The sequence below is a fragment of the Galleria mellonella genome, unplaced genomic scaffold (genome assembly GCF_026898425.1).
Source record: "Galleria mellonella isolate WM207_F2 unplaced genomic scaffold, CSIRO_AGI_GalMel_v1 utg36, whole genome shotgun sequence".
Classification (NCBI taxonomy): Eukaryota; Metazoa; Arthropoda; class Insecta; order Lepidoptera; family Pyralidae; genus Galleria; species Galleria mellonella.
Genome location: NW_026442086.1, coordinates 5,228,966 through 5,253,359, shown reverse-complemented (window position 1 = coordinate 5,253,359; position 24,394 = coordinate 5,228,966). Strand labels below are relative to the sequence as shown.

Sequence of the window (24,394 nt, the reverse complement as noted above, 5' to 3'; positions counted from 1 at the left end):
TTATACGACTCAGCATGTGTTTATTTTATTGTGTATCAAAAGGTAAAAATACTTAATATTCCAGGAAGTTAAAAAACACGATGTATAAGAAATTTTATTTTTATCATAAAATTACAAGTCACAAAACTCTTTAGGTGGCGTAAGAACAATATTGTCAATGCTAATGTTATTAAAAAATTCCTCGTTAATTTCATCAACTGTTTCTCTTAGCAATTCCTCGTCTACTGACATCCCATCGCTGTCACTTTTAGAAAAGGTAATTTCAACTGAATCTTCTTTTAGAACCTGTGTGAGAGCTTCTGCTATATCTGAATCATCACTGTTTGTAATTTGAATTGAATCTTCTGTATTGTTAAGTTCATTTGCATAATTTTCACTCATCGCTACATCATTAACGTTGTCGTTATTTATAATATTACTCATTTTATGTATAGAGTTGTTTTCTTGTTCGTTTTCACTTCGTTCTTTATCTAGTTCCATACTTGAGGTTTTAGTATCTTCAACTGGTGTTGAACGTTTAGAATTATTTTGAGAATGTTGATTTTTTAAATAATTATCATCATTGGTAATCACAGTGTTGAGTAGTTCATTAGAAGATTTGACTGAAGTAAAGTTTCGGATATCGTTTGGCGAGTTAGTAGTTGTTTCGTTTTCTAAACCATTTTTTATTTCACTCATTTTATTTTGTATTAAATTTGGTTCATTATTATTTATTGTATTGATAGCAACAGCATTGAAAGCAGGTTGACTTAATAACGTCCAACTAGGTATAGACGAATTGTGAGTGGTATTGTCTGTTCGTATATTATCTTTGCTATTTTGAATCCTTAATCTTTCTATCAATTGTGGATTATCTTCTTTAAATTTCCGTATTATTAATGCATTGCGTTCATCTGAATGTTCATTTCTTCTCGACTGCAACCTTAAGTCTGCATTTAAATTATAAAGAATCTGCTCGTCGCTTCTTTGTGGCGTTGTTATTTCTCGAACCTAAAACATAAAAACATTAACTTTTAATATATATATCAGCTTATCGCTGTATAGTACTGGCATAATAAAGACCATTCCTTCCTTTCCCGTGGGCGTCATAAGAGGCGAGTAAGGGAACTTAATGGTAGAGGGATAGGTAGCAGCGTCCCTCTAAAAACATCACTAAAAGCTTAACTGCGGTTGCCAATATGCCTACCAAGCGTGGCAACTACTGGCAAAACCCCCCAAGGGGAGGCTTATGTTCAGCAGGGGACAGTTAAAGTCTGATATAGTGATGATGATGATTTAATTTAAGGTAAGCCAAAGGTGAGTAGTATAAGACGAGAGTAAGTAAAATATTTACTACTATAATTTGGTTTTTTAAGAATTAGAAAATATCTAGCGGCCGACCGTTTATGAAATGAAGTTGATCAATTTCACAAAATTTGGTATACCTTGGCCAAAACTATAAGTGGAAATAGTCAAGGGAGGCTTTTGCTCAGCACTTGAACACCACAAAAATAACTAAATGAAATTATGAAATATATAAAGTTTATAGTAATAATTTTAGAGCTACGCACTTTTCTAGTTTCAGCGATAAGTTCCGCCAACTCTACAGCTAACTTGACCGTGTCTGGAGGTAAATTAGTTTTAGCAGCTAAGGCTAGGCCATAATACTCAATGTCCGTGGTTCCCAATTCAACTTTGTGCTGGTATATAAGCCTCTCCTGCATTGATTCTGCATTTGGTATAACTTCTTTCTTAACTGTGGTATGGCGACTAAAAGTAGAATATATAGGGTAATTGATACCATTATTTTGTTTGATATTCTAATTTGCATAAAAAAATCATATACATCAAAACGAAGGAATAACACCTGAGTCCTCAGGAATGGCAACGCATGGGGGGTGTCATGGGCGAAACAGTATACTCTGTTATGTCCATGGTACTGCTCATGTCTATAGGCGACGGTTACCACTTTCCATCAGGTGGGCCATCAGTTTGTTTGCCATTTTAAGTTGTATAAAAAAATATAATAGACGTAAGCTGTATGGGCTGAGCCTTTTGCCCTTTGGAATAAACCATAGACTTAAAAATTTTACATGACAATACGTGAGTTAGAGACGTCATACTTCGTCTATGACAAAGATTTTCCCTTGTTCTTAGGTCTAATATAGGTAAGTTACCTATTTATCATATTTTAGTACGACGACTATATCTAGTATCAAAACATGGATTGGATAGTAAATACGTAGGTACTATTATTTATTCATATATGGAAACGAATGTTATTAAACAAAACTCGAAATTGATAGGTCGGTAGGTATTCGATAAAAATCGTCTGTAATTGATAATAGAGATAATATACTGAGATCCTATTATTAGATTTATACCTCTGCAGAAACTTTATTGTAAACATTCAAATATCAGGGGAGGGGGGGGGGGGGGGAGAGGAATTGCTATTAATGGGGTCCAACTACCTCATTGCTAGCAATAAACTATCTGGTTGATCTCCACGCGGTTTCCCCTGGAAAACATCGTGGTTCATTATTGTTGAATTCGACACGATATCAATCGCAAAGACGGGGTCACTATATTGTTTTCACTTTAAAAAATTAGCATTCAGATATTACTGGCATTAAATAGGTAACATGTATCAAGAATTAACAAAACCAAAGACAATCTTTTCCTTTCCCGTGAGTGTCGTAAGAGGCGACTAAGGAAATTTGGTGGTTAAGGGATGGGCAGCAGTGTTCCTCTTAAAACATTATTAGGGTCTAGCGGTTGCCAAACCGCCTGCCAAGCGTGGTAACTCACTAGCAAAACCACTTTTATGGAGGAAGGCTTATGTTCAGTAGTGGATAGTTCAGAGTTAACAGCTGATATAATAATAATAATGTATCAAAGTAAGTTCTATTATTAATTTGATTAAAATGCTTACTTAACCACATTGAAGTATAAATCTTGCAATCTCGTCAAATATGTAAAGTGTGTGGTGAAAAAAGTGAAAGCATCACTTTTGAGTAATTCTTCACAGATAGCCCAGGCTATACTGGTTCCTTCTTCAGCACATGTGCCTCTGGAAGATTCAAATTACATAATTTTATAAAGAATCATTATTGCGGTGTGGTCCCGGCAAAAAATGAGCCACCCCTTCTTGCTTCATCCTTACCTATCATCAGTCACTGGTGCCCCGTCGGTGTATACCGTTAGCGCGAGTGGGGTTACCATCCCATTATCACCCATTAAAAAAACCCTTTCTTTCCCGTGGGTGTCGTAAGAGGTGACTAAAGGAACTAAATGGACGAGAGATGTGCAGCGACGTCCCTCTTAAAACATCACCAAAAGCCAAACTGCGGTTGCCAATCCACCTGCCAAGTGTGGTAACTACTGATAAAATCCTCCCAATGGTGAACTGGCATACGGAATGATCTCGTTCCTTATGGCAGTCTATGAAGGAGGCCTATGTTTAACAGTGGACACGTTATCTGTCCACTGATATGATGATGATAAATAATCATTTAATCATATGAGAGGCTAAGTGCGGAAAATGGAGTCCCTTTCACATCATGATTTAACCATTCATTATCTCAACCCAAATGGAAAAATACTAGGATTCCATCTTGTTACGGTTGACTTTGTTGGCTGGTATTTTTTAACTTTTTTACTGGTATGTTTTTGTCGAATTTCTGATTAACTCAATGGTGATAATTAGTAAAAGATGGAAAGTTTATGGTTTTTTTCATATACTATTAAAGTTACAATCAAACTTGTGAAAATAATAAATTGCATATAAACATGAACATTATTTTATCCATTAAATACCATAGCAGCTAAGGTTGGATAATGTACAGCATTATCGATATATTTACGTTGCAATATCTATGTATTGGCTCAATAATAAATACATAAAATATCGTCTATTCAATATATTATCAAAATGAAGAACCCATTCGAAATGTATATACCATATATATGTATATATACATTTCCAAAAATCCTATTATCCCACTGGTATGGGCCACATCGAAATGGGTAAACTATTTTGCCATCATTGTCCAGAGGAACCCAATATATAGATATGGAAGGGGATCGATGACGGGTATTATCCGATATCTATATATTGAGTTCTTCTGGCTATAATAATAGGATATTTATATCCATTATGAGTGGGTTCTTCTTCTCGTATTATACATTGGATAATCGATATCTAATATATCTGTTATTGGACGAATATATGTATAAAGAGAATAAGTACAATTTCTACCGTAAAGCAGTTGTGTTTGCATGGCTGTGTTTCGGTTTAAAGGGTTCCCACCCTTATTGCGTGAATTTACTGGGTACAGAGGAATAACACCTGAGTTCTCAGGAATGGTAACGCACGGGGGGTATCATGGGCGAAAGAGTATACTCTGTTATGTCCATGCTACTGCTCATGTCTATAGGCGAAGGTTACCACTTTTCATCAGGTGGACGGTCAACTTGTTTGCCATTCTAAGTTGTATAAAAAAAATATAGATATTGCTATATATTACCTACCCTTATTATGTATGTCTAATTAGTAGTTACTCACGTGACTGGTTATATTTTTACTCACCTGCATAGTTCATCAATAATGACTAAACTAGAAGGGGTGAGACTTTTCAGTATGTGCTGAGTTTCTTTCATCTGTTGATTTATTAAAAAATCTTATAATACTTATTTCATAATTTCAATATAAGTACCAGTTATAGTACTTACAGCAATCGGTAAAATGGGGCTGCCGGTACGAATTATTACCTTCACGCTAAGTCTCTTATAGGGTAGGCAAAGACATTCTTATTTCTTACGAAAGACCTGTATTCTTAGAATAAATGAAGTAGGTAAGCCAACTTCATTTATTCTCATAAAAGTTCCTTTGCATATACGCCAGTTCTAAAAATTTCTGACTCCTTCAGATATAATTAATTTTTTTTAATGAGTGAAAATGGCATAGTAATCCCGCCTGCGCTATCGGTATAAACTGGAACCGAACACCAGTGAGGGATGATAGGTGAGGATGAAAAGGCAGGTCAGTTAGCCCATCGTGACGTATTCAACGATAAATTAGTCACGATAGTTTCTAGGGGAATCACGTGGAAGTCAACCTGAAAGGGTATATTGATAGCAATGGGGACAAACCTCCCCATTACTAATAATCCCTTCCCCCCGATATAATTTAGTTGTAAAATTGAAATAATTCGTTGCTAAAACAGTTCAAGCAGCCGTCCCAATTTATTTATTTTTTTTTTTTTACAACACGGGGCAAACGAGCATGCGGCTCACCTGATAGTAAGTGACTACCGCCGCCCATGATCACCCACAACACCAGCGGCATTGCAGGTGTGCTGCCGGCCTTTTAAAAAGGAATATACTCTTTTCTTGAAGGTTATGTTGTCGTATCGGTTCGGAAATACTGCTGCTGGAAGTTGATTCCAAAGAATGGTTGTGCGTGGAAGAAAGTGCCTTGAAAAACGCACGGTGGAAGACCGCCACTCGTCCAGATGATTGGGATGAAACTTTAGTTTGTGGCGGGTTGTACGGTGGTGAAAATCAGCAGCAGGTATCAATCCGAACAATTCCTCAGAACACTCCCCATGATAAATTCGGTAGAAGATGCACAGAGATGCAACATCTCTGCGCAGTTTCAGTGGATCAAGCCGGACAGTAGAATAGAATAGAATAGAATAGAAACATTTATTGCCAGTAAACTTACAATATAAAATATAAATGACATATACAAAAAGTGTCCCACACCCGGCAAAAGGAACCGGCTCAGCGGATGCTGTGAGTGTCCCAGCGCAATGTGAACAGCTACACAGCGCTGGTTTTCAGCCAGTCCCTCTCTTATAAAACAACCAAAGTGCAGGGTACCACTGTACATTACTTTTTACAAGAATTATTTCTTGATACTAGTTAAAAAAAAATACTAATATATATATACACACACATACATACACACACACATATACATATACATACATACATACACATATACATACACACACACACATACATACACATATACATACACACATAAGTAAAATATCATATTGAGGATCAGATACTACCGATAGTTATGTTCTCCTTTATTTTGTTTCTCCAATAGTACTCGTTTTAGTCTATATTTGAAACAGAGCTGGGACAGTAAGGCGTTGACTATCGATAATTCGAGCTGCCCGACTCTGAATGCGGTCTAACGGAAGGAGTTGGTACTGTGGCGCTCCTGCCCACAGGTGAGAACAGTATTCCATATGCGGCCTGACTTGGGCTTTATATAATTTCAGGCGGTGTTCTGGCATGAAATATCGTCTCACTCTATTGAGCACTCCTAACTTTTTGGAAGCTATCTTAGCCTTCTCCTCCAGATGACCGCAAAACTGGACGTCGCAAGATATATCAACGCCCAGAATTCCTAGACTCGACTTTTTATCAAGGGAAGTGCCCTGAAAGTGAGGAGATACGACAAACGGCGTCTTTTTTGCGGTAAACGCGCAGACTTGTGTCTTTTTGGGGTTAAATTGGACAAGATTTTGTTCACCCCAGATCGAAACTTGATGGAGTGAAGTTTCGATTTCAGACACAAGTCTATTCCGGCACTCATCGGTATGTGCCCGCGAGATCTTTGCATGACCGGTATATAATGTATCTCCTGTACTGTCGTCTGCATAGCAATGAATATTACTTATCTGTAACATATCATTGATATGCAGAAGAAACAGAGTCGGAGATAGTACACAGCCTTGCGGGACACCAGCATTCAAAGGTTTTAAATCAGAGCATGCTCCGTCGACTACGACCTTAATGCTACGTTCCTTGAGAAAACTGGCGACCCAAATGCATTATTATAGATTGACATAGAAACTTACTATACATAATAAAATAATAAATAAATTGTTTGAGATGAATATTTATTTATTACTATTTCCCGCAGCTTTTCCTGCGTGAATCAATATATAAAGTCTCGTTTATGTTATGTTGGGATATAACCTACCCGTATACCAAATTTCATTCAAACTCATTCAGACATCTAAGGGTGATTGAGTAACAAACATATAAACAAACTTTCACATTTATTTGTAGGATTGTTAGGTATCTATTTACGTTATCAAAAATACACATTATAAATTTTAATACGATTATGACAAAAAAAAGTACTAATCTTATGCAAGAGCAGAATTTTAAAATTTTATGAAAATTTAGCAAATAAATTATAACAAAAAATATTTCATTACCTCGAGGACATACGTGGATGCATTTAATTCGACGCTATCATTGAAACCAATTCTAGAGAAAAGTCGATCGCTTAACCTCAACACAGCATTTGTGGCCGGCAAGAAACAGCCCAACTGTAAATATATTAAGCTTTTTACTGGTTATCATTGAAGTGAAACACAAGTATTTAGGGGGAAAGGGATTATTAGTAATGGAGACTGAGAATCCCATTGCTAGCAATATACCCAACCAGGTCGGCCTCTTCGCGATTCTCCCTGGAAACTATCATGGTTAATTCCTTTAATTCATCATGATGGGCTAACTGGCCTGTTTCATTCTCATCTATCACTATTCACTGGTGCTCCGCCAGCGTATCCCGTTAGCGCGGGCGGGGTTACCATTCCATTTTCATCCATAAAAAAAAACAAGTATTTATATCTTCTTTATGATGGTGTGAATATACATATTTATTTTACATTTTATATGGCACGTAATGTAAAGTAATCATAAAAAATATATATAATATTTTTGTGTCAATAAATAGACTAAATGAGGAGTTGATATTTTTCAATTTTTTGATAAAATTCAATATTTTAAGATACTGTACAATAACTAGGCCTAAAATAAAATATATCCTTTCTTTCGATTTTATAAAGACGAGTATTCAACTCACTGTTCTTGTTTGGGTACCTAGTCTCTCTCTGTTTCTCTCTATCTCTCCTTCTTTCTCTTTATAAACTCTAATATAACTCTGTCTTTATCAAATCTTCATATAAATTTAGAAATGTTATGTAGTAGTGTTTTTAGAGACTACAATATTTTATATATATATAAAGATATGTGTCAAATTATATTTGTAGCGTATATGTTAAATAGTTATATACATTTTGACAGCCTTAGTGGCGTAGTCGCTTTTAGTGTGATTGAGATCTCGCGTTCGATTTTCGGTCGGACCAATTTAGAAAATTAACTATTGTGAATTGGCTCGCATTCTGGATGTTCTGACTTGTGCTTCGAGATGTTGATTACCAGGTATCTCATAAAACAGAATACATACAGTTTGAGGTAGTTAAAGAATTTTCATCCTTTATTAGGTTCTGAATATACTTCATAGATACCTGTTGGAATTATTATTAAAAACCAAAATTTAAAATAGAAAAAAACTGAGATTAATCAATGTTAGTTCTCTCTCTATCTAACGCAACGATTTTATAAATAATTATAAGAAATAAAGATGCCTAACCTGCGCCATTACTTGCATGATGGCAATTTGTTTGATATAAATACTTTTGCCTCCCATATTCGGTCCAGTGATTATCGTAAAATTTTTCTCTGGACTCGCATACTATAAAAAAAAAAACCGTTTAATAATACATTTATGGGTATTATTTTTATTACCTAGCTGTCAAAGGAAGAAAGATTACGTTTTCTGGATATTTTAAAATTTGAACAGGACAACGTTTGTCGGTTATCACTTGAGAACGGCTGAAATGATTTGTTTTTTTATTGGCCGTATTAACACTTAGCATAGATAAATACTATAATAGTATTTTATTTAAGCAATGGCAAAAAGGCAAGGATTGAGAGTACGTATGCGCCTTCTATAAGAGTCCAAACCTGTCCCTCCACTACTCCCCACCTTTGAAAAATGACCTTATTTACGCTAATGCTTCCGATATGGGGGGAAGGAGTAGTTAGTAATGGGGAGGTTGGTCCCCATTGCTGTCAGTAAACTCTATCAGATCGATCTCCACGCGGTTCCCCCTGGAAACTATCGTGACTAACGCTGAATTCGTCACGATGAGCTAACTAACCTGCCTTTTCATCCTCACCTGTTACCTCTCACTGGTATCCCGCTAGTGTATACCGATAGTGCAAGCAGTTACCATGTCATTTTCACCCATTAAAAAAAATGCCCCTGATATTTGTAGGTAGGGCGGCATTGAGCAGGAGACGGCGAAAGGCTCCGTACGTCCTTCAGTGGGTGTAAAGTGCCGTCTGCATTCGCCCCGTTTTTCATCCAGTGAAGCTGTAAGGCTATCTGTGGCCAACAGCATAGAGTAGTTCGAAAAAAAAGATATCTGTAGAAAAGGTTGCATAGTGGACTGTATACTTGGCGCTGTACAATATTTAATATTAAATAATGGCAAAGATAGTACATTCTTTGCTAACAGCATATTCCAAAAGGGTAAAAACGGTTGTGATAGTGTTGCCACACATAGAAGAAAAATATATGATAAAAAATGTTTTTTTTTTTAATAAAATGTTAGAATTACCAACAATAACTCTAATTTTATACTAAACTAGCAGTATCCCTCGGTTTAACTCGCGAGAATCTCTATATATTGCATTTTATATGTGATTCTTTAGATTGGTATAACTTTTTTATTTATGAACCGATTGAAATAAAACAAACACTAAATATTAAGTAGTGCAAACCAAAATACATTATTGAAAACCGCATTGAAATCGGTTAAGCCGTTTCTAGGATTAACGTGCACAAACGTACAGACAAACAGATAAAAATTCTAAAAATCATCGTTTTGGGTTCTTTTGCGTTCATATAATAGTTTTTCTTATATATCTTCCATGTACCAGCGACCAGTTAGGATTTTATTATATATATTGATGAATCAAAAGTCATACAATATCATTAGGCACCGGCGTTACTTGACTGTTGTAATCCAGGAGAGGATGTACACTGTTCCGTATGTCGGTGTAGTTGTTAAACTCCGGCCTAATGTACGATCCCACTATGCTTGCCTGAAATATTAATTGTTTATGTTTTTTTAATGCAACTTAGAATGGCGAAGAAGCTGACGGCCCACTTGATGGAAACTGGTACCTGTCGCCTATAGACATGAGCAGGGACACAGAGTATACTGTTTCACCAATGCGTTGCCATTCCTGAGGATTTAACTGTTCTTCCTTTGTACCCTGTAAATACACTGCTATATCCCATCCTTCAAACAAAAACACTACTATGCAAACACAATTGCTTTACAGTAGAAACACGAATGGGACAAAGATATCCAAGCAAATGACTTTTGTACAGTCTCCCTCTGGTAAAATTATTATGTATTCTTCATCGTCAGTCATTATTGATTTCGCCAACTAATATGTATTATAAATGTGAAAATTAGTTTGTTTGTTGCTTACTGGCGATGTATGGGAATCTGCGTCATGGTCGACTTTTTTTATACCATTGAGGTGGCAAAAAAGCATGCGGCCAACCTGATGGTAAACTTTTACCGTAAGCTAAGAACGCCTGCAATAGCCTTTTTTGATGAACTCTATGCTGTAGTCTCATAACATGTACTTTTTAGAGTGGAAAAATACATAGCTCATTATTTATTCCGGTTTATCAATTATATATAAAAGGTAGTGTACAATAAAAAAAATATTTCTATAATCTTTTACCCTCAACTTTCTTTGCGTGATTTGGATTAATTATTTATTCATTTATTACATAGTTATAACATGCTTATGTATACCACAAATATAACATAAACTGCTATTGCTTAATTTTACCGTAAACCTGACGAATAATTTATTGGTAGGTAAAATTCATTGATCAGAGTAGTCTATGTCCTTCTTCAGTCTAAATAGTATATACATACCAAATTTTAAAAAGTTAAAGTATCAAAATATAACAAACAAACTCATTTTCATATTTATAATATTAATATTACAATTATATTTGATTTTTCATTTATTTGTATATTTTTCTTTTATATGGACTTCACTAGACATTTCCCTAATTTTGATCTTTTAACTTTGGAAACTTTTGTCCTATGCTATTTAGATGATATTGACATATATGTAATATAAATTGAAAAAAAAAACTTAAAAGATTAATGAAACATTAAAAACTTACTTACTTGTGCCATCGCTAGTAGTATATCCAATTCTGCTACATTCTCGCACAGTTTATAGAGACTCGACATGAACGGTCGTAATTCTTTCAACAAGCTAGATATAACGCTGAAATATGTATATAGTTATTTTTATCATGCTACTATTAATTAATTATATAATCCTTTTGGGGGGAAGAGCTTGTTAGTAATGTGGATTACCGGTCTCATTGCTAGCAATATACTCTGTTATGTTGATCACGCGGTTCCCCCTGAAAACCGTGGTGCTGAATTCCAGGTATATTTATCACGAGTATTAACTGACCTGTTTTCATCATCACTTATCATACCTTACTGGCACCCCGGATACTATTGATTACTATTCCATTATCATCTATTAAAAAAATTTAATCCGATTAATATTATAAAATGTGAAAGTTTAATAAGATATTCAACTATGTTTATTTAATTATATAAATAAATATATTATAATACATAAATATAGTAACACATAAATACATACATATAATTACATTTTATACTTATAAGATTCAAATAAATAATAAATAAATAAATTCAGCTATTATTAAACCGTGAAAAAGACTATGGGCTGAACATTCGTATGGAATGTTTTTTTAGTTGGAAACTACATTTAAATACATCAAAAATACGATTATAAAGGATGATAATTATGATATTTACATACATATTACTTATCCTCTGTATTTCATTCAACGATTGTTTCGCTTGGCGGTCCATCACGACCAATTCCTCGGTGGTCATAGACACGCTCGCACCATTATTATGCACCTTGAATTAATTTAGGTGTTGATTTACATATAATTATTTGGAACTTAAAAAACACTAAAAAGCCTAAAAATACTAGCTTTTACTTGGGACTTCACCTGTGTGATCTGTTATATATGGATATTCTTTCTGAATGACATAAATATAAAATAACCTATATTAGTCTCCATTTTATACCAAACATATACAGTCATATCTGACCAAATTTTACAATTAATGGTTAAATTGCTAAGGCGCCAAAGGAGTAACAAACTAATAAACTTATAATATTAGTAAAGATTATGTGTTGAATCGATCAGAGTTTTTTATATAACTAAGTATAATAACATGGCAACAAAGTATATGACCTATCTGAACATAGAGTTAATTATCATTAGTACTCTATCCGTTTAAAGTATTTTATTGGTTTTAATGACATTCTTTTTACATATATTTAAGTAACTTTCAAAAGACGAACGGCATCAATTTAACTGTAATTTTTCGGATGTGTTACGTGACATTACACCTTTGCCAAATAATGAAAATAAACCAATATTGATTGACCTTTTTGAAATCGATAGTTTATTTCCACTTTTCTTATGATAATTTTAAATATATAAATTTTTATATGATAATTATATATGTATATAAATTTTGAGGATTGAAGTTAAAAAGAAAAATCTTGAATCTTAATTAAAAAACATTTTATAATATGAACCTAACGTACTTGGATTAATTGTAGTGATAATTAATGACTAATTAAATTAAAGTGATAATTATATCTCATGGAATATTTATATCTATATATAATCTGTTCATTAATTTAATTGGATACCCCGCAAATTTTATTTACTATATGACTATATACATATGACTGGAATAATATTTATTTCAAGAAATTGTAGAGTTTCCATAATGAAGCGTGAGGAATTATGAGAATTTTCAATAACAATTAATTTTATATATTTTTGTTTCATTATTTAAAAAGTGCTCTGATACCGAATATTAATAACGCTTCTTGTAATTTTGTATGTAATATATTGTTTTTATGTAGATTATACATCTTTTTTCTTTTTTTTTTTTGGTTTCTTTGAGTGAAATAAAAAAGAATTTTAATTTATTAATTCATTAATTAATGTAATATTTAGATTTTAAAGTCAAACATTTTTTTAAAAACTTCAGATAGTACCTAAATAAGAAATAAGAACAAAATTTTTAGTGGCAGGTTAATGTGCAATTTGTTATAGATAAACCTATTAATAACAATATTTTTGAGCAATTTTTAGTTCAGTATTTATTTTTGCTAACAAAATAAAATTATACCTATTATATTTTGTAGTAGTAAATATAATAAATAGTATGATAGATAGGGGTGTGGTCATACCACATTATCGCAACGTTATCGGGCGCAGCGTGATGAGCACGTGATAGTATTACATCATTCATTGACCTAGGCCTAGATCATTTAGTCAGCAGTTTTCTACTTAATGCAATAATACGGTAAGTGACTTCACCTAAAAGAGTCACGAGTTTTCATTTTTGTTTCTAAAATGCAGTTATGGCCAGCGTTACTTTAATACGAGTTTTAAATTTGTCTTATTTGGTTATGAAGTTGGAGATTCTTGACAGACAAATCATTGGAACAACAACACAGAATATTATGTATATACAAGTATGTATTTAAGCACAAAAAAACTCGATATTATTCGTGAATTAACCGATAAACGAAGAAATATTTCATAGATAAACTACATAGAAAATATAGCGTGTTTACATATAGACTAATTTAACAACTAACAATTCTTTGCTCTGTAAAAAAAAATATACAAAATTATAATGCCTCAGTTCACTAGAAACCACAGTCTAGGTCTACATGTGGATCCAGGGATAATTTTTCTTCCTCTTGAATCCATCATTAATGGGATCTAGAAATAAAAATTTTTTTATTCCACTTCTTTATTCTATGATTTAGTATAGGATTCAAATATATTATAATATTTTACCTATGCCTCTTATATGTACATGTCTCAATAGGACCAGTAAGTTAGTAAATTCAGATTGCAAAAATAATTAAGAAAATCGATTCAGACTTGATGGTGTAATTACCTAACAGCTACAAATAAACCGGATAAATTAAAAACCTCATTCCTTTTGGAGCGCTTTAAAAAGAATAAAGTTGAGTAAATTGATCTCTCACCTGGATGAATATAGGCGGCAAATCTTCAACATTAAAATTTCTTCTGTTCTTCGGAGCAATTGGCATCACAATGTGAAACCCTTTTAGCATATTCTGATTCACCCTCAACGGCAAGTCATACATCTCGCCTAAGTGTTCCACCATCTTCTGCATATCCTCTATTAGTTCTGAATACATCCTTCTAGCTACATCTAAGAGGCCGTTTATTTCCGGTTTAACCGCAAAGCATCTCTGTAGGCTGCCCACAGACCCCTTTTCTAGATGTGCGTCTTCTTGGAGAACGTTTTTTATACGGGATGCGATCTCGTTGTAGTTTGGATTTTCGAAGTCCTAATTAATAAACAATCTAACTAGTTTTAACTATCTATTAAGGTTCCTACTGGATATTGGATTCTCCCTTTAATTGCCTAATATTACAATGCTGGTCAAGTAGCTTTTGATTATTCTTTGACGATTTCTGTACTATGTATGATCATAAGAATGTTTTTTTTATAATCACCTATACTACATATTCTTGCTAGATCTTACTTTATTGATAGAATGTATGGTAAATGCTAGTTCATGTAGTGCATAGAATGAAGACGACAAACGAGACGACGTTAGATCGACCAAGCAGCGTACACACTGATCTGATCCAAGCGTTAAATAACCTGATACGAATTTGAGACTATGAGCATCTTCGAATCCTCCAAAGGTAGAGCAACATACTCGTAGAGTAAGTTTTGAGGTTGATTTTCGGTTTGGACCAATTTTGGCTTAAGTTTTTGGTATGGAGTTTAAATACTTTTTTATATAATTCAGTTTATAAACACTATAAGGTGAATTATGTTTATCTCATAAAGTACTCGTGATGATATTATACATACCTACATAAATATAAAAAAAATACTCTACAACCAAACCTAATTAAAATCAGGGAAAGGGTCAGCACCAAAGCTTATGACTACATTTTATTAACCATTAAAATACCATCTCGAATCGATTATTAATTTTATTGACAATCGTATATTGGAATTTGATTGAACTATTATCTAAACCCGGATTTCTTAAAATTTTATAATATAAATGATTAACAGAATAAGATTATGTCCTTGTAAAAAAGTCATGTTTGGGCACCTTTTCTACTCGTGTTTATGTTGCAAACAAATTATGCTTGTATAACTATGTTCTAGTGGGTTTATATGGTACTGTTTACATCTATAGGCGATGGTTACCACTTTCCAGCAGATGAGCACTCATCTTGTTTATCATTTAAATAAAAAATACATCAATATGTGATTTCTGCAAATACATCATGTGTATTATAAACAATGATTAAAACAAAATAGAATCATAAAAAAACAATGGCATTGTTAAAGTGTCTAATCATTGTAGGCATTACAGTCTCATATGTTATCAAACAATAGACATTTATAGGACTGGAAAAACATCTGATTTCATTACACCGAACTTTGCACTTTGTTTGTCTTGAAATATGATTCAATATTACCAATTAATTAATGTTACCCAATTAATTTAAAATATTGGTCCCTTACCATTTTAATTTTTCTGAGTCTTCCACTGTGTGCTGTGTTCAGTGCTTCGACAAGACTTGGAACCATGCCCATTGTAGTTTTTAGCAGCAGAGTTTGATTCAACTGGGCTTCTCCGTATTTCTCCATGTTTGGATTTGGAGTTTCCACACATAGGAACAGAATCTTGTCAATTTCTGATAACTTCTTTATTACATCCTAGATTAAGAATAAAATATACTTTTATATTGTTGAAGTAATAAATAAAAATATATACCGCTCGATGAAAAACGGTTACCGTAATCTATGGGACGTCTGTAATAATATATAAAGAGTGTTGGATGTTGCATTAATGTGGTTGATATTGGAGGAATTACTACTACAAAGGCAGAAGATTCTGCAGGTTTCTGCAGAAGAATACCTCTACCAAAATATTTTAATTAATTCCTATGTTGATTATTAGCAGTAATAGTACTGTAGTATAGTATAAGCCACTCCTTGCCACGGGATACAACAAGTAATAATTCTTTTAAACTATTATAATTTACTTATAATGTGTCGTGGGTATTTTTTTTATTTTAAGGGCGTTTACCTTCTTCAGGTATCAGCCTTATCGTATCTTATCGTACCCTAAACTGATTTCTCAAATAAAGATTTATCTACTTTCTCTAGTTACGGAAAAAGGAATTAATGGGTATCAATAATTTACAGAGATATTAATTAATTTATCAATAGTATTTACAGTAATTTAAACATGATTGAGTTACGAGTACTAAGTAAACGTTATCAGAATTTTCTACCTGTAAATCTGACATTAAACCGTTTGGATTTTCAATTAGATCTTGTACCGCGTCTAATCTATTTTCAATGAACTCTTTATTGCAGGATGGTTGCAAAATGCATGCTCTAAGGGCTCTGATGCCGCCGACAGTGTAAGTGGGTCCTAAGACCCCTAGCAGGCAGCATGTGGGCCCGGCTGATGGAACTAAAGGCTGGACTAGTTCCAGCTGAGTAGCTGTGCCGACATCTGAGAGAAAGGATTTTTATTAGATAATATATTCAACAATTAAATCTTTTTTTATATATTGACAATTACCATAGATTAGTGTTATATAAATATATAAATTGATTTTAGATATATCGGAATACACAATAGTCTCCCTATATATAATTGCTTGTATAAATTCTATAAAAACAATCCACAATTTTTTTATAAATAAAGTGTAATTTTAGAGTTGATTCTAGTGATTTTTATCAAATAAATCCTCCTACGTCGTCCTACACTGCGTTATATCAATATACTTACCGATTACCATTGTGTTTTCAGAAGAATGGTATTCGATTTTAAGCGATTCTCTGGCAAAAACTAGGCATTGGATATATTCTACGTATTTTAGAACCGCTGCCGCCGCTGTCAGTGCATAGAACCTGAAATATTTATTATGCAATTTATAATGGCAAGTGGTGGTGATCCGCTACACTTTTCTCTGACAAACAGCTGCACTCAAATGGCCCAAGATAGAATTACTTAATTCATAGCAGTACTTACTTTCAATTGACTTCAAAAACAAGGAGGTTTCCAATTCGATTGTACATATTTTTTTATGTTTGTTAACTCTGTGAGTTATAAACTGATTTGGAAAATTATTTTTTTATTGTTCGCATAGAATTTTTTTCCAAAATCGGTTCAGTAGTTTAGTTTTTAATCAAAATAATTGGTTTGTTAATAATTGAAGTTGGTTTTGTTTTTGTATAAATAAGTATACAAATTAGTAGTTCTTAAATCGCTTTAAGCTAAAAGGTAGCACCTATCTTTCTCTCCCTAAGTAATTATGTATGTAAAACATCTCAAAAATAAATTAACAATAATCAAGTAATTTTTGGTCTTGTAAGCTATTTGCAAAATATGTTGCCTACATATACATACATGTTGTCAAGAGACGGAATAACTTCGATTGTACATACAGGCAGAATATTGGAAGCATAGATAATTATGTTTGCTTACTTATTTGTATTTGAGAATACAATGTAATTTTTTTTAATGGATAAAAATGGAATGGTAACTCCGCCTGCGCAATCAGTATACCTACATCAGTTCGAGATGACAGATGAAGATGAAAGAAGGTCAATTAGCCCATCGTGACGAGTTTCACAAGTATTAACCACGTTGGTTTCTAGAGAGAACCGCGTGGAAGTCGATCTGATAGAGTCTAACAGCCCAATTTGTAGCAATATGCTAGTAATGGGGCTGTTCAAATTCAAATTCAAATTCAAAAATCATTTATTCATGTAGGACATTTTAGCCGCTTATGAACGTCAAATTTTTACATTATAATTTTATTTTTTTCCCTACCGTCCAGTTCGGTATATAGATCCAACTGAGAAGAACTGGCAAGAAACTCAATTGAATTATTTTTTTTTAAAAGCCAGTTTATTTACAATGTATATTTATATAGGTGTCTATGTCTAACATTAAATGAAAATTCAGTGCATGAACAACTATTGCCATGCACACTCGTCATTCAAGTTATCGTTTAGTGAGTAATAGGCTTTGCTCAGTAAATATGATTTAACAGATGTTTTGAATTTATTTAAGGGTAATTACAACATATCCTTTGGTATCTTATTGTAAATTTTTATACCTATTCCCATAAAAGACCTATTAACTTTTTCTAAACGATACTTGGGGACAGCAAGTTTGTCTTTAAATCTAGTATTAATATTATGAATATTGCTGTTTTTTGGAAATAAGTCAAGATTTTTATGAACATATAGGATATTTGAATATATAAATTGAGAAGCAACGGTGAGAATATTTCTCTCTTAATGAGTCACGACTCTTCATACAGTAGATCGCTCGAACGGCACGTTTTTGTAATATGAATATATTCTTAATATCTGCCGCTTTTCCCCACTTTTTAGACTGTTTTACTAACAATTCCTTCCCCACTCCACCCGAATCCAAAATATTGTTGAAATTCAAAATGAAAATCTGGCGTTCTATATTTTATCTCGATAGACTTGATAGACAAGAGATCTATTAAGTTGCTTTTCCTACTTCCAAATATCACACGTACAAAGTCACGGACAAAACCTTGTACAAAATAAATTCCATCCTTTTTTTGCATTTAAATTAAATTACAATAATATTGCGTCAATATTAAATAGCTCACAAGTAGGTAAGTAACATTGGTTCTATACGCGATAAAAACATACATAAACCTCATATTGATAACCCTGAACTGCTTTCGTCTGGTACTAAATTGAAGATGATGAACTTTTGCATAAAATTGCTTCAGGTTACGCTCAAGTACTTTGTTTATGAGATATGAATAATGTTTACGAACTGCGATTATTAATAACTAGACAACGCTTTACGGTTTAAAACTGTATTCAAATAATAATTGTGGCCTTATGATCTGTATTATTAAAAAGAAAAATACATATATATATATATATACACACACACATACATATACATTCACACACACACACACACACACACACACACACACACACACACACATACACACACACACACACATATATATATATATATATATATATATATATATATATATATATATATATATATATATATATATATATATATATATATATATATATATATATATTCTTTATTGCACTTAAACAATACATGCGACGATTAGTTTAACGACTTGTTAGCAAGAGAGGGCTTATCTCTGAAAGAGATCTCTTCCAGCCAACCCAGTGTAGTTAGAGAGAAAATAATTTAATTTGGGTAATCCAGTGCAGGAAAGTACCGGTAAAAATAATGTAAATACAACAAACACAAATCCATCAATTTAAAAACAAACCAATTCAAAATAAGAATACGCTCTGTAAGTAAGAAGATATACGTTAAGCTGTTTTTGACGATTGAATATCTATAGTATCTCCACGCGGTTTCCCTTCAAAACAATTGGTTAAGTGACTTGCTTTTATCCTCACCTATCATTTCTCATTGACGGGGGGCGGCGTATACCGATGGCGCAAGCGGGGTTACCATTCCATTATCATAAATGAAGAACTAGTATATACATACTAGTTCTAGGTCAAGTATACACTTGTACAACTGGGGGGAGGATTCTTAGTAATGGAGTTGTTAGTCCACATTGCTAGCAATATATTCATTCAAGTCGACCTCCACGTCTTTTCCCCTAGAAATCATCGTGATAAATTTCTAGTGGATTGTCATTGTTTCCATCTTCTGGTACTCTGCTATTGTATGGCGTTAACAATGGTTTTATGCATTGTTCTATTTTTATCCAAAAAAAGCTTGTATCACAGATTAAATTAGTTTTTACTTATTAACAATTTTAGGTACCTACATACTTATATCTTATTTTAAGACCTTGCCAATATTGTGAACTGTTGTGTCTGTGTCCAGATCAGAGATAGCACTAAGACCAAAAATAATTTAGGCAGATATTTTCTTCAAACCTACAAAAACTATATAAATTTTCTAAACTTTTTTTTACTATCGAAGTACCGACAACCGTAAGAGATATTTTTAACTTACATAATTAATTGGAAACTCTTTTTACATGACTCCATCGACTTAAAACTATTTAAAGTTCTCAAAGGCATTTTCATCATATTCCAGCAGCAGTATCAGTATAAAGGAAATACAATAAAATATGTACATACTTGTGCAACACTTGTAGATACACGGCGCTGTATTCAGGGGCACATAAAGTCTGAATATGTTGCCTGCCGGCTGCATCGTTGAAATGCCTTCTCTGAACAGTTGTCAGGTTGACCAGGGGATAGTGTTCCTTTATCAATTGGTATAATTGATTGGGCTGCACTCCTTCACAGAATGTGTGCGGCACGATAATCTGAATACAGAGTATCGGGGTGGGGGGGGGGGGGGGGGGAAGGGATTGTTAGTAATGGAGACTGAGAATCCCATTGCTAGCAATATACCCAACCAGGTCGACCTCCTCACGGTTTCCCTGGAAACTATCATGGTTAATTTTTGATGAATTCATCATGATGGGCTAACTGGTCTGTTTTCATTCTCATCTATCACCCTTCACTGGTACTCCGCCAGCGTACCGTTGGGATTACCGTTTCATTATCCTCCATTAAAAAAACATGACAAATTCGACAAGGATTAACCATGATGGTTTCCAAAGGGATGAGGTGAGAATAAAAAGACAGGCCAGTTATCCAATCGCGATGAATACACCTGGAATTTAGCTATCGGTATACACCGGCGGGACACCAGTGAGGGATGATAAGTGAAAATGAAAGAGTAGGTCAGTTAGCCCATCGTGATAAATACACCTGAAATTCAGCATGATGGTTTCCAGGGGGAATCACGTGGAGGTCGATCTAAGTTATATTGCTAGCAATGGAACTGGTAGTTTGCATTACTAACAATCCATTCCCCCCTGTCCCTAAGCTTATTAGGTATTCCAAATACATATATAATATAAAAAAATATCATGTGTGCCAATTATATAAATAAATAGTAGATACCTCAATAGGATTAAAATAGTTTATTTTAGTCAACGTGTGGGTATATAGGAGCGTGTCGCTAAACTGGCACAGTACCAAATGTGGGTGTTTCAAATCAACAGCAGCCATTCCAATTTCTCCACGAGCCATGCCTCTACCTTCTGATATAGCTAAAAATATTCATAATTAATGAAATTATTTGTATATCTTTGCTAATATTATAAAAACTAGCCGCTCGACCCAAAATTGCACGGGTGTAATTTTTCACTGTTTTGTACGATTTTTTAAATATTTTCATTTATACAAACTTTGTTCTGAAAATTAAAGACATCAAAAAATAATTAGCATAATAAATGCAGCTATTCTGAATTGATTGAAGAGAAAGTGAGTTTGTTTCATACATCTTGACATCTTATCGGTTCAATTAGATCAAAGTATCTCTAAAATTTACCATAGCAAAATTTTTATTAAAGTTGAAGAACGATTTCAACAAATCAAACAAACAAATTAACAAATCTTTCACTTAAAATTATTAAAAAGAAGTTGATTCTTTAATATATGTATAATTTTGATCTTTCGACATATTTATGTATTTAAAATATTTGTCCAATACCCCATTGTATTCTTCCGCAGTTGTTTTGTGTTAGTTGTCAAGTCATTCAAATAAAAAAATCAACAACATGGTAGGTATGGATTAATTAAGTTATAGATAAGCAGTGCAGTTGTAAAACCCAGTATTCCGCTGTAGGGGTTTCCCATATAGTTGTTACTACTCCAATTACCATTCTATTTACTAAATGTTACTAATTAAAAATAATTAAAAATGTATCATCTGAAATAGGTACACAAATACCAGACGGTAGTAGGAATTCCCCTTTATCGTACTAACATTATAAATGTGAAAGTTTGTAAAAATGGTTTAGATGACTGTTACTTAATAATGGTTAAACGACAGATATGAACATATTTGAATTTCATATACGAATAGGTTATATCCTAACTTAAAACATAGAATACTTTATTAGTGGTTCACACGGGAAATGCCGTTGGAAATAGCTAATAGATTATAAGTATTTTGTTAATCTGTTTTCCTCCTTATGATAACGGATTAGAATATAATGTATTATAATTCCTTTACATCCCTAGAATGTCCTAAAAGATGACCAATGAGACAAACTACCATATATTAATGAAAAGGAGGGAAAACAAAACGAAACCTGCCAAACAAAATTGGAAAATATGTAAGATTTAATTCTATCTTTGATGTAATTTCCTTAGGTAAAAGGACAGTGTAAATTGAGTAAAAAAGTTATGTATATATGAATAGAGCGTATTACATTATTGATTGTTATAAATCGATATAGTGAAGTGATATAGATAGAATAAAGTGCTGGTGCATGTCAATAAACTGGGAGTTAAGTACCTACCTAGTATAACACTAGCTTCGACCACGGAGGCACTTGTAGATCGGGCAGACCTAGTACCACTGTGCCCACCTGAAAATATCGATACAACATTTTGTAATCCTATCTATATCGTCTGAAAGTTCATAAAGATGTTTGCATGTTTATTACTGAAATAGTTGGACAAATATGGAAGAAATATCGGTACATGGGTAGACAATATTCTTAGGATAATTTTCATTTTAAATCGCAGCTTAAAACTCTTCTCATTCTGGCAACTTCATAACAAGTTGGCTTAATGTACTTTGTATGAAAGTATGGTAACATTTTTCGGGTGTTTATATGTATCTATCTATGTCTTGATCTTTAATGCAAAATTAGAAGTAGGTTTCTCCGGAAATTTGGAACAACTCAACTGTAGCCTGCACATGTTATTTTGCATACGGGGTCTTTTCATGTATTTCTTCTAAAGGAAAAGTATTATTGTTCTGTACTTTTTTATTTTACTGGCATTCTATTTTTATCCTATTTTATTTTACTTACATTTCCTATCCACAGGTGCTTGATATAAAAAAAAAATAGAATTGGAAAATATCGGTTAGATAATTTTAAATAAGTAATAAGGTAGCTTACCTCTACTGCTACTGCTGATGTATCTGAGTGCAGTAGGTCTATTTCCCGGTGTGCATAGGTCTTCATCTGCGGATTCGCTCGCAAGTACCCTAACCCTGGGTCTACTGCTTGAAGAGGATTCCAATTTAGTTGAACTCGAATTTATTATTCTTGAATGGGATAATCTATATATATATATATATATATATATATATATATATATATATATATATATATATAGATTTGTAATTAAATAGAGTATATAACCATAATCTAATTGAATAAAATTAATATTACATATATAATAGAAAATACGAGTACTGCACTCACAAAATTGTCTAAGCAGACACAATGATATTAGTGTAGCTACGATTTTAAAATTTTACAATTAAAATTCGATTCTGGAATCTTATTTTCTTACTTACTTGCGGTTTGAATTCCATGGAGGGAAACTTGGAGGACCCATAGAAGTCACGTTACTCGCTGTTCGGTCATTGGAGAAGTTATATCGAGGCGCTTTATTAGGAACCCGACTAGCATTTGAAACATTATATGACACTGTTCGTAGCAATGATGTGGGACCTCTTATACCTGTCATGTATTTTAATTTAGATAAACATTTATCATTCCAATTTATTTAAAAATATTACAGAATAGTTTTTAGCTATAAGCCTTCAACATCATGGGTGGGAGCATCGAATTTAAATTAGTTCGAAAACATTGCGGTTTTTCAAGCTTTCAAGTTTGGGTAAATTTTTCCTCTTTCTTTATGTTTCACAGTTTGTGAAACAGACTGTACCCTAATGCGTATCTGTTATATATACCAATGAGAGAAAGAAAATATATCTTTATGTATTAAAAGTTAAATGACCATTTACAGTGAAGAATGTCTTCTCGTGCACACTCAGTTTTTAGTAAGTAAACGGAACAAAAGTATGTTTAAAAAAAAAAGGAATAAGCGAGTAGCTCACCAGACGCTTATGATTCTCCCCAACATCAGTTTGAAGGAAAGAATTGCAATTGTGCTGTTGCTCTTTTAAAAAGAAATGTTTTTTTTTTAAATTGCGGTTATCGATTTGGAAATACTGTTGCTGGTAGTGGATTTGTATGGTGAAAGCGTAGTTGTGCATGGAAGAGAGTCTACAAACACACGGTAAAACTCATGAAGATATTCGGGGTGGAATTTTAGTGTGTGGTGAGTTGTACTATGGTGAAATTGAACAGAAATTATCGAATAGTTTTTCCTACTAAGGTTTTGATAAAGGCGTCTACGTGCACGTGATGACCTGATGTTGCAGATGTCACTGTCGTTGTTTATAAACGTAATAGTGAGTATTCACT

General features: G+C 33.2%; 1 protein-coding gene across 1 annotated transcript; it reads right to left on the bottom strand.

The window, feature by feature from the left end:
* Positions 1-76: 76 nt before the first annotated feature.
* Positions 77-24,291, bottom strand: LOC113520819 (mutS protein homolog 4-like). The gene is made up of 19 exons (XM_052897434.1): positions 24,025-24,291; positions 23,479-23,644; positions 23,075-23,178; positions 22,466-22,534; positions 21,060-21,208; positions 20,223-20,413; positions 16,858-16,979; positions 16,352-16,578; positions 15,576-15,770; positions 14,041-14,370; positions 11,764-11,867; positions 11,085-11,187; positions 9,850-9,966; positions 8,447-8,548; positions 7,224-7,337; positions 4,568-4,638; positions 2,912-3,049; positions 1,551-1,749; positions 77-990 (listed from the first exon to the last, which is right to left on the bottom strand). Exons 2-19 carry the CDS (start codon positions 23,517-23,519, stop codon positions 112-114), a joined length of 3,255 nt encoding a protein of 1,084 aa, XP_052753394.1. The 5' UTR covers positions 23,520-23,644; positions 24,025-24,291; the 3' UTR covers positions 77-111.
* Between the last annotated feature and the right edge of the window lie 103 nt (positions 24,292-24,394).